Below are 12,250 nucleotides of genomic sequence, written 5' to 3'. Positions count from 1 at the left end.
CTTCTACTGTACCTGTTGTGACTGCACAGTCTTAACATCTCATGCATTTATCTTTGAGAGTTTATGCACTACATCTTGTTAGATAATTTGGTAACTAGCTTTGTTTACTCATCTGCCACCAATGTGGTAAAACCTATGACTGTAGATGTCACAAAGATATCCCAACCGCCTCCGGGTGATCTTGGACAAATAATGGGAAATGTTTTGACTCTACGCCTAGGGGAAGCCTATGTTAGTGACAGCACAGGGATGCAACAGAAACCTATTTTCTCAAGTCATCTTCCGGGGTAGCATTTGAGAGATAAGGCTGCAAAGAGGGTAATGCTGCAGAAAAAGGGAGTATTCAGATAAGGTAACAAACACCATACAGGCCAAAAGGAAAAAGCTCATTAGGGCTATATATACGAAAAAGTCTGCAAAAAGTTTATTGCCTGAGGTGAAGACAAAAGGGGAAACAGAGTGGGGAGTTGGTCCCACAGTCTTGGACTTCCTTCAGGATGGGGCGGATAAAAACCTCTTGCATAATACCCCAAAGGTCCAAGTAACCCACTCATAAAAGGGTTCCTTTATTCCATGGGGAAATCTAAATCAATAAGGAACAAAAAGTGTCCAGTATGGGACCTATCTATGGTCCTGAAAGGGTTCTTAAGGGTGCTTAGGATGGTACTGTTGGGGTCCTTGGTATCAGCTAGGAGTGAGTGAGATCCAGGCACTATCTATGAATTGCTTAATTCAGCTAGACAAAATATTTCTTTCTCCAGATCAGGCTTTCTTAGCTGAAGGCCCTTCAGGTTTTCATAGGTCACAAAATATAATCAACCAGTCTCTAGGGACAGAAAGAAAGGGGAAACATACTCCAAACTGGATTGTAGGAAGATCCTCATAGTCTGCTTAGAGAGAACCAAGGAGGGGCGAAGATCAACAACCCTGTTTGTTTCACATTCGGGGGCTAATAAAAGAAAACAGGCTTAAAAAAGCACAATAGCAAGATGGATCAAACTGGTCATAACCTTGGCCTATCAAGTGCAAAACCTTGCTCCCCAAGCGGAATCAAAGCTCGTTCTATCAGGGCCTGGGCTTCCTTGGTTGTAGAAAGAGCAGGGGCAACACCAGAGAAAATCTGCAGGGCAGCAACATGGTCGAGCTTCAGAACCTTTGTACTACCGTATCGACCGCCTGTCCAGTCAGGATGACATTTTTGGTAAGACATAGTGCTCCAGGCTTTGACCCCTCCCTAGTATTTCTTGCTACATCTTCTCAGATGCTGCCCTGATAGACGACTTGAGTAAGGTACCTGGTAACTCTTTTTTTCCTCCAGGGCAGCACTCGTTTCCCCCCTAAGTGTCAATTTATATCAGAATCTTATATTAAGGTTACCTGTAGTTCCGTTGGTACTTTGATATCACTGAGGCATGCAGGTAGGAGTGAAATTTTATAATGGTGGACAAATGTGTCTCCTATTTGCAGGTGGGAGTAGTTAACAGGTATCTAACTCCTGTAATCACATGGCACACTTATGCCGCGTACACACAGTCGGAATTTACGATGGAAAAAGTCAGACGGAATTTTTTCATCGGATATTCCGACCGTGTCTATGCTGCTTCGGAAATTCCATTCTTCTGTATGGAATTCCGATGGAGAAAAAAACACGCATGCTCGGAAGCATTGAACTTCATTATTCTAGGCTCGTCGTAGTGTTGTACATCACCGCGTTTTCGACGGTCGGAATTTGGTGTGTCCGTGTGTATGCAAGATAACTTGAGCGGAATTCTGTCGGAAAAACTAGGGTGCTAGTGTGACTGCCATTAGTGGGGAATTTCCACTCTCATATGGTACGTGTCACCCATTACTAGACTAAACTAAAGTTAAAAGAACAGGAACTTCTTGCCATGAAATATAACACATGGTATGTCTTGGAGTGTATACCAGTGCTTGGAATATCAGAAAATTCAGAACAACCATTGGAGGTTTTCACAACTCGGAGCAGAGTTAGTAGGATGTGCGCAATGAACCACAGAGCAAGGCTTGTGCTATAGTTTTATATTCCAAGTTGCTCTCTGCCATGCTGAGCCTGATAAAATTACTGTATGCAAGTCCCCCCTGCTTTTCTAAAACAGTTGTCTGTTTAGACTGTAGGAGGGTAATTTAGAGGACAGTTGGACGTGCATGCACTATCCACCTACTGTCAGGAAACAAATTGGGCAGTGCTAGACTGCTTCTAATATTGTCCACTACAATTTGATGATTTGACACGTCGCTTTGAAAGGAGAGATGAGGATAGGGGAGCACAAGAGGGAATTAAGCTTCCATGATAGACTTCCATGTTGGCTGGCTTTTCAGATGGAGAATGGTAGCACTCAGAAAAATTAAGTGTGTGACCCTCTGATATAGAGAATTCATATATAATGCTTGAGAGTATCCAACAAACTTGGGCAGTAAGTCAAAGAAGCATACATGAGAAGACAAAAAAAAAAGAGCCAGCTGATAAAGTTTATTGAAATTAGTATAACTGAGGATTATTCAGTCCCGTGTGTTTAGATACATGTGGGGTCCTATTAAACGTAGGGTTTCTAGATCTATTCTTCTCCGCAATAGACTTAGTGGGGGACTTGGGATTCCCAATTTTCTTCGTTATTATCAGGCCTCCCAGCTGGCCCAGATCCCCTTGCTTCATGCGTCTACTGAAATCCCTATATGGGTCGGCCTGGAGGCCATCGATATTTTTCCTCTATTGGTCCACAATCTATTGTGGTTACCCCCGTCGGTCCGCACCTCGATTACGAATCCGATCACGCATCATTCGCTAAAAATATGGGACTCTTTACCTACCCCTTTCCACTTAGTCTCTACCTATACCCCTTTACTTTCCGGTTTTGGTCCCAGGCAGGGTTACGCCGGATATGTGATATAGTGAATTGCCCTCTGTTGAATACTTCCACTACCTTCAAATAGCCCATTTCACTCGAACAGTGACAGGTGCCTGTCCCTCATTTGATAGTATGTCCTTCTACGAAAATATGTGTAACTCAGATCCACATGCCCTGGGTATTATTTTGCGTATCTATAGTCATCTCACAGCTCCACTGTCTGAACTCCCTCTATACGCTGCACAGTGGTCCAAAGATTTGCAAGTAACGTTGGAGCCGGAGGACTGGGCGAATATTTGGGCCCGCACTAAGACTTCCACTCAAAATGTGGTGGCCTTGGAGGCCAACTATAAGGTACTCATGCGGTGGTACCCGGTCCCAGCCAGGATAGCTAAATTCTCACCTTCATACTCACCTGTATGTTTCTGGGGCTGTGGAGATACTCATGAGCACATCTGGTGGTCATGCCCTATTGTACAACAATTCTGGATACTGATATTTCGTATGGCCTCTACTCTCTTACACGATACCCTCCTCCCCAATCCATCTTTGGCCTTGCTAAATCATATTAATGGTGACTACACTAGAGCCCAGGTTCGCCTCCTACTTCAACTAACCACGGCCGCTAAACAAACTATAGCAAGGCCTGGAAAACCCCTAAACTCCACATAACCGAGGTAAAGCACAGAGTGACCCAAGCAATGATCCATAGTAATACTGAAGCAATTGTCCTGGACCGAGTCCCCCAACACGACAGGATATGGTCCCCATGGGTGGAATACTTTCTCCCTCCCGATTTTGATGCCACCTTCCCTACCCCATGATCGTTGAGACGATCTCTCAATCTGACACTACGACCCTTTGGGGGCTCACCCGTCCATGCCGACATCCTTTCTTCTCTTCACTTTTCCTTCTTTCTTCCTTATTTGCTCCTAGCTCTTACTTTCCTATTTCTCCTTCTCCATCCCCATCTCTTGGGACTTCCCTAACCCCATATTAAAACATTTTGTTTTGGCGGTACTGAGATGTACTGCCCCTATTTAGCCTATGGTTCTCTAACTTTGAACCTACAGAGTACGAATTGTTGTTTTGCACTACTCTTGGAATAGAGTCGTTTCCTTTGTTATTTTAGATTTATTTGTCCCTAACTGATATGTTCCCAGTAACCTCCGCTGTAATATCTTCCCCCATTATGTTTTACTTGATTTCAAGCTATCTGTGCTCAGATAATCTTCCTGTGATGTTTGTACTCGCTGTATCCAAGATGTACCATTGTATCTCGCTATCGTTTTAAGCGGAAATGTTTGCTATTTTACTCTGTATTCTTTATTTTTCAATAAAAATATTTGAACAGAAATTAGTATAACTGAAAATTGATATTAATAGATTTACCTGACAGTACAAACGCCCTAGGTTTTCGAGACCGGTACTTTATACAGGGTGCAGTCCAGCCATGGTGAGATTTTCAGGAGGGGGTTTGTGGTGGTGGAACAGCAGCAGCAACAGCAGCAGCAGCATGTGTGTGTACGGTCGTCGTCGTCGCCCCCCCCCCCCGCCCTGTCGGCGGTGTACTTCCGGCCTTGTGGCGACTGGCGCCCGTCTGTCTCCTGTTCAAGGGGGTCCTAAGGTTTAATCTCTCTTCTCTCCCAGCGCCCGGTCCCGAGTGGCGCTCGCGCACGGGAAGCAAGTTTAAAGGTTCTGGAGGGCGTTCCTAGGAGAGGAGGGGGCATGGCTTTGCGTTCAAGTTCCCACAAGGCGCAGAGCTGGTCTCTCATTTGAGCAATTCACGTCCTGGAGGTGCAAAGCTGGGAAGGGACACAGGAACGCTGGCGACCGTGAGTGTTGGATACAGGCACTCCAGTGACACATTTACTAGCGTCAGGATAAACGGTGGATAGCAGCATTTGGCTGGACTATAGTTTAGCTGTGGATGCATTGTTATATACATTTATTTATATATATATATATATATATATATATATATATATATATATATATATATATATATATATATATATATATATATATATATATATATATATATATATATATATATATATATATATATATAGTACCTCTGCTTTTGTGCTTGGTATTATGTGTTCCAGGAATTCGGGGACAAAGGATGCTAAAACAGGGACAAATTCCTCTAAGAGGGTTCCAAAAGCTTCTTCATCAGGCTCAGAGGACCCTGGCCAGGCCTCCACAATGCTATCCTTGGACAAATGCATCAAAAAGATTTCTAGCAGGAAGAATACTTTTCTACAAGTTAACAAAAAAAGAAGTAGTCATCCTTCTTTTAAACGGTCTTCCTCTTCAGATCCAGGGACATCAGCCTCTAGGCAGTTACGACTGGCCTCTGACGTCAAGGTCAGGTCCAGGGACATAAAAGTTCCTGGGGGGCGGAAACCTACTAAACAGAGCTCCAAAGCCTCCAATACTCAGCAACTTGGTGGGAGGAGATCCAGGACAGATAGGTCATCTCCACAGTAATTCTAGGTTACAAACTAGAGTTACAAGAGTATCCACCGCCTTGTTTTCTGAGATCAAGCGTTCCCAAAGATTCAGTAAAGAGAAATCCTCTGTTTCTGGCACTAGACTGGTTATTGTCCCAAGGGGTGATCATAAGTGTTTCCACAGAGGAGCATGGCTTGGGATTTTATTCAAATCTCTTCACAGTTTCAGAGACAAACGGAGATGTCAGACCTATCTTAGATCTCAAGGGTCTGAATAAATTCCTGAATATCTGGCCAGGCTCAGAGCTCAGGGTATAACAGTAATGGCATACTTGGACGACCTACTATTGATAGATCAGTCGGTAGCCTGCCTGGACCTAGGTATCCTAGGCATGGTCGGGTATCTGAGATACTTGGGTTATATTCTCAATTTAGAGAAGTCATCCCTACAACCAGTAAAGAGCCTGAAGTACTTAGGTCTGATCATAGACACAGATCAGAGGAAAGTTTTTCTGCCCTGGACAAGGGTCAGATCTATAAAAAGAGCGCGTTCAGGTGGTCAAATCAAAGGACCCCTCCATTCGCCTCTGTATGAGGTTGTTAGGAAAGATGGTGGCCTCATTCAAAGCCGTTCTATATGCTCAATTTCATTCAAGACTGTTACAAAACAGTATCCTCTCCGCCTGGAACAAGAAGATCCAAGCTCTGGACTTCCCTATGTGTCTGACTTCAGCGGTACGTCAGAGCCTCAATTGGTGGTTGGTGTCCAGAAATCTGCAGAAAGGGAAGTCTTACATTCCAGTCACCTGGAAGGTGGTTACTACAGATGCCAGCCTTTCATGCTGGGGTGCAGTCCTTGGAGAAACGACTGTGCAGGGCAGATTGTCAGAAGTCGAGAAGGCTTTACCCATTAACATCCTGGAACTCCGCGCGACGCGTCTAGCTCTAAGAGCATGGACACTCAAGTTGCAGAACTATCCTGTCAGGATTCAATCCAACAATGCCACAGCAGTGGCCTATATCAATCACCAAGGGGGCACCAGGAGTCACGCAGCCCAAAAGGAGGTTAACCATATTTTGACTTGGGCGGAGAGGCATGCGGTCTTCATTCCATGAATAGAGAATTGTCAGGCGGACTTAAGTCGCCAGCAGTTGTCCCCGGGGGAGTGGTCTCTGCACCCCAACATCTTCCTGGCCATATATCAGAGATGGGGGACCCAGGACGTAGATCTGTTGGCATCCAGGTACAAGAAGAAGCTATACATGATTATTTACAAGGATAGGGTAGTGTTGGGTCCTCATCCAACCTTTTTACCTAAAGTTGTGTCAGGTTTTCATTTTAACCAAGATATTGTTCTCCCTTCATTTTTTCCAGAACTTCGTTCTGTGGAAGAAAAGTCATTACATTCTTTGGATGTAGTGAGAGCAGTTAAGGTTTATCTTAAAGCAACTGCTCAGATCTGGAAAACGGATGTTTTGTTTGTACTGCCAGAAGGTCCCAGGAAGGGGCAGGCAGCATCAAAATCTATTTCCAAGTGGATTTGGTTAGCTATTGTTCAAGCTTACGGTTTGAAAGGCAGGATTCCACCCTTTCAAGTCAAAGCATACTCTACAGAGCAGTTAGTGCTTCATGGGCAGTGCATCACCAAGCCTCCATAACTCAGATCTGCAAGGCTGCAACTTGGTCTTCCGTCTATCAGGTGGCTCTAAGAAAGCATGAGGATCTCGCCTTTGGGCGCAGTGTGCTGCAGGCCGCAGTATAGGTTCTCACGCCTGATGGCGCCCTATATTGGTGTCTCCCTCCCTCAGATGGCATTGCTTTGGGACATCCCACATAGTAATTACTATGCAGCTCTATGTCCCGTGATGTACAAAAAAGAAAATAGGATTTTTATAACAGCTTACCTGTAAAATCTTTTTCTTGGAGTACATCACGAGACAAAGAGCTCCCGCCCCTCTTCTGGGGATACTTATTGCTTTGCTACAAAAACTGAGGTACTCGGTGTCTCAGAGGTATTATATAGGGGATGGGACTTCCTGTCTTGGGTGTGCCCGTGTCCATCACCTGAAGGTGGCCTATATACCCATATAGTAATTACTATGCAGCTTTGTGTCCCGTGATGTACTCCAAGAAAATAATTTTACGGGTAAGCTGTTATAAAAATCCTTTTTTTTTTTATCTTTACAGGGCCTAGATTGACTAGGCTTAGAATGTGACTGAGAGTAGGTTTACACTTAGGTTTTGCCTTTACTTCCACTTTAAAATTTTAACTAGATGGTATTCTACTCCTGTCCATATCAATGCTGTTTCCTGTAATTCCTCACATCTATGCTTTTTGGGGTTGCCCCTCTCAGGGTACACTATATTATATGTTTTGGTCATGTGAGGTATTACAACCTCTGTAATGGAAGAGCACTGAGATGGCTGCTAAGATTTTGGGCCACACACCTCAATTGACCTGTTCTATGTGCTAAATGTTTAATTTTATTCCTGGGGCCACACACAGGAGGAACGACTTCTACATACTGGGCTAGATTCAGTAAGAATTTACGCCGGCGTATCAATAGATACGACGCGTAAATTCAAAGCTGCGCCGGCGTATCTTCTTTCTGTATTCAGAAAGCAAGATACGCCGAAATTAGGCTAAGATCCGACTGGCGTAAGTCTCTTACGCCATCGTATCTTAGGGTGCATATTTATGCTGGCCGCTAGGTGGCGCTGCCGTCGATTTCAGCGTAGAATATGCAAATGACCTGGATACGCCGATTCAGAAAGGTACGTGCGCCCGGCGCATTTTTTTACGTCGTTTACGTTAGGCTTTTTCCGGCGTAAAGTTGCTCCTGCTGATATGAGGCGTATGCAATGTTAAGTATGGATGTCGTTCCCGTGTCGAATTTTTAAATTTTTACGTTGTTTGCGTAAGTCGTTCGCGAATAGGGCTTTGCGTAAATTACGTCCATGTCTTAAGCATTGACGATTTGCGGCGGAATTTCGAGCATGCACACTGGGATTCTTTCACGAACGGCGCATGCGCCGTTCGTTAAAGACGTCATTTACGTGGGGTCATGTTTTATTTACATAAAACACGCCCACCTCTTCAGAATTTGAATTTGGCGTGCTTACGCCGGCAGATTTACGCTACGCCGCCGCAATTTACGGAGCAAGTGCTTTGTGAATACTGCACTTGCCCGTCTAAGTTGCGGAGGCGTAGCGTAAATAGGATATGCTACGCCCGCACAAACTTACGGCGGGCTTGATGAATCTAGCCCGCTGTTTGCATTGCAACAATTTGCCCTTGCTCTTCAATGTTAGTTAACTGTTGTACCATTTATTCTTATTATTGATAGAGTAGAATATGTTATTCTGATGTAATGAATACATCATATGTTACTTGATACAATGCACCTATTTGATGCCAAATGGAATCCTTGGAAGGCCTTCTGACAACTTTTTTTTGTTTATAACTTTTGTTGGATCAATAATACCATTTAAAGGGTCACTAAAGGAAAAAAAATGTTTTGCTGAAATGACTGTTTATTGGGTAGAGAGACCTAAAAGTTAACCGATTCCTTTTAAAAATGATTAAAAATTGAATTTAATCTATCATATAATGTGCCTCTAGTTTCACTTTCGGTTTTAAAGGTACATACATGAAGTTCCGGGTGAGAGGTGAGTCGGGAAGACTCACTGAACAAAAACAAACAAATCCAGGGCAGTGTTTTGTTTTTAAAATGAATCTGATTGGTTCTGAGGAGTTTTAGACACACAGTAATGACAGCTTAGACCACCGTGAAAATCTCCCAGTATGATGGTTATAAGGAAACAGGCAACCAGGAAGTGTGGAGATCACAGCAGAATTACAGCTACTTCAAAGCAAAAACGAACAATGAGGAAATGAAACCAGTACTGCAGTAAGGTAAAGGAAGCTATTTAGCTAAAAAAAAAATAATTCCTTTAGTGACCCTTTAAGCTATTTATTTCATGCATTTTTATTTATTTTTTGTTCTTTGCTATATGACATGCTTTGTCTCTGTCTCATACTGTACTGTGATGCTATAGCTATATGGCTTAAATTTATATATTAAATTGGTTGTTTTTTCTTGAAACATCTTGTTCTCTTTTTAGTAATAGCTTGTATATTTTCGACCCTCTGGGTCACTTGTACAGTTTTTTTATTCACTAATGAAAATAGTTTGTAAACAAAAGAAATCAGTATTACTAAGAGCACAGTAATAACAATGTAATCCTGGGATATTGCTTCCTTGATCCCTAATGGGTGGTAACCTAACAAGCGTAGGAATTTCCCTACGTGTTTTATCATACCATCACTCTTCTATGCTTCTATCTGTTTTAAACAAGTGGTCCATGAATCTGGTAATATTATGTCTTGCAGGCTCCCCTTGAAAAAGTGGAAAGATTTTCTTTTTATGAGAGAGCAAAAAATGCATTTGCTGTTGTGGCCACTGGGTAAGTATTCACAGACCTCTTCAGGAAGCAATTTTTCAAAACAACCTCTTGTCTGTGTATCTGAGATGCAAACCATCTTTAATCATGCTGGGTTGTTGTGTAAATCAGTGGCATCGCTAGGGGGGAATGGGGGGTGCGGGCCGCACCTGGCACTGGATTGAGATCTTTGCTGTTGTTGTGTCTCCTTGGCTCCCTGCAATGTTCAGGGAGGAAGGAGTAGAAAGAATTGTGAGGCAGACAGCTCTGGAGTCCCATAGCCAAGTGCTTGGCACCCGCATGTCCTCTGGGAACCGGCACTGCAATTGCCTATTATTGTGACAGGCAGGGGGGAGAGGTGCCAGCTACCCATCGCAATTACACTCCTCAGAGCCGACGGGTTACACAGGGAGGAGGGTTACATTAAGGGGATTACAGGGGGGGCTACATTAGGGGGGGAGAGCTGTGCTGATGCGCTAGCCTGCTCAGTGACGAGGGGGGGGGAGGGGTGACACCAAATTTTACTGCACCGGGAGACACCAGTGTGAAAGGGGTTTTAGTATGTAATCTGAAGCACATCAGTGGAAATCTGGAATTCACATAATTCCCTTATTTCATCTTCCCAGATAGAAGCCACGACCAGGGCCGGACTGGGAGTAAAAACCAGCCCTGGAAAACATTTCATACCAGCCCCATAGCATTATTATACCAGCCCAACATCATAACGTGATTATTTTCTTGTTCATAAAAGAGAAAACCATACATTTTAAAGAAACATTTAAAGAGCGTATTATATAAAGATAAGACAGATATGAAAGCACACAGGGCTAGGGAGATTATATATATAATGTTACACAGTTGAACCTCAGATTACGAGAATAATCCGTTCCAGGAGTATGCTCGTAATCCAAAGTGCTCACATATCAAAGTGAGTTTCCCCATTGAAGTTAATGGAAACGAAAATAATTTGTTCCGCATTGACTTCAATTGCATGCAATACCGCATGTGGCCAGAGGTGGGGGGCACCGGAGAGCATCGGAGACACTCGGAAATGTCACTTGCCACTTGTCACCAGATTCAGCATGTCACTTGCCATCTGTCCCCTGCCACCAGATTTAGTGTGTCACTTGCCACCCATCCCGTCATCAGATTCTGCGTGTCATTTGTCACTTGGACTGGGCGACAGCAGAGGACTGGGTGACAGCAGAGGACTGGGTGACAGAGGCTGGGTGGTGACAGAGGCTGGGTGGTGACAGAGGCTGGGTGGTGACAGAGGCTGGGTGACAGAGGCTGGGTGGTGACAGAGGCTGGGTGGTGACAGAGGCTGGGTGACAGAGGCTGGGTGGTGACAGAGGCTGGGTGACAGAGGCTGGGTGGTGACAGAGGACTGGGTGACAGCAGAGGACTGGGTGACAGAGGCTGGGTGGTGACAGAGGCTGGGTGGTGACAGAGGCTGGGTGGTGACAGAGGCTGGGTGGTGACAGAGGCTGGGTGGTGACAGAGGCTGGGTGGTGACAGAGGCTGGGCGGTGACAGAGGTCTGGGTGGTGACAGAGGCTGGGTGGTGATAGAGGCTGGGTGACAGAGGCTGGGTGACAGAGGCTGGGTGACAGAGGCTGGGTGACAGAGGCTGGGTGGTGACAGAGGCTGGGTGACAGAGGCTGACAGAGGCTGGGTGGTGACAGAGGCTGGGTGGTGACAGAGGCTGGGTGGTGACAGAGGCTGGGCGGTGACAGAGGCTGGGCGGTGACAGAGGCTGGGCGGTGACAGAGGCTGGGCGGTGAAAGAGGCTGGGCGGTGAAAGAGGCTGGGCGGTGACAGAGGCTGGGCGGTGACAGAGGCTGGGCGGTGACAGAGGCTGGGCGGTGACAGAGGCTGGGCGGTGACAGAGGCTGGGCGGTGACAGAGGCTGGGCGGTGACAGAGGCTGGGCGGTGAAAGAGGCTGGGCGGTGAAAGAGGCTGGGCGGTGACAGAGGCTGGGCGGTGACAGAGGCTGGGCGGTGACAGAGGCTGGGTGGTGACAGAGGCTGGGCGGTGACAGAGGCTGGGCGGTGACAGAGGCTGGGCGGTGACAGAGGCTGGGCGGTGACAGAGGCTGGGCGGTGACAGAGGCTGGGCGGTGACAGAGGCTGGGCGGTGACAGAGGCTGGGCGGTGACAGAGGCTGGGCGGTGACAGAGGCTGGGCGGTGACAGAGGCTGGGTGACAGAGGCTGGGCGGTGACAGAGGCTGGGCGGTGACAGAGGCTGGGCGGTGACAGAGGCTGGGCGGTGACAGAGGCTGGGTGGTGACAGAGGCTGGGCGGTGACAGAGGCTGGGCGGTGACAGAGGCTGGGCGGTGACAGAGGCTGGGTGACAGAGGCTGGGTGGTGACAGAGGCTGGGCATTGACAGAGGCTGGGCGGTGACAGAGGCTGGGTGACAGAGGCTGGGTGGTGACAGAGGCTGGGCGGTGACAGAGGCTGGGCGTTGACAGAGGCTGGGT

At 46.1% G+C, this 12,250-nt stretch overlaps 1 protein-coding gene across 1 annotated transcript in view; it reads left to right on the top strand.

The window, feature by feature from the left end:
- Positions 1-12,250, top strand: part of FUOM (fucose mutarotase) — a 76,146-nt gene that overhangs the window by 50,294 nt on the left and 13,602 nt on the right. Inside the window, exon 5 of the mRNA XM_040320764.1 lies at positions 9,718-9,791. Coding sequence (XP_040176698.1) covers positions 9,718-9,791 — 74 coding nt within the window. The remainder of the gene's footprint in view (positions 1-9,717; positions 9,792-12,250) is intronic.

This window comes from Rana temporaria, chromosome 8 (genome assembly GCF_905171775.1).
Source record: "Rana temporaria chromosome 8, aRanTem1.1, whole genome shotgun sequence".
In the NCBI taxonomy this organism is placed as follows: Eukaryota; Metazoa; Chordata; class Amphibia; order Anura; family Ranidae; genus Rana; species Rana temporaria.
This window is presented reverse-complemented; position numbering and strand designations above follow the sequence as displayed.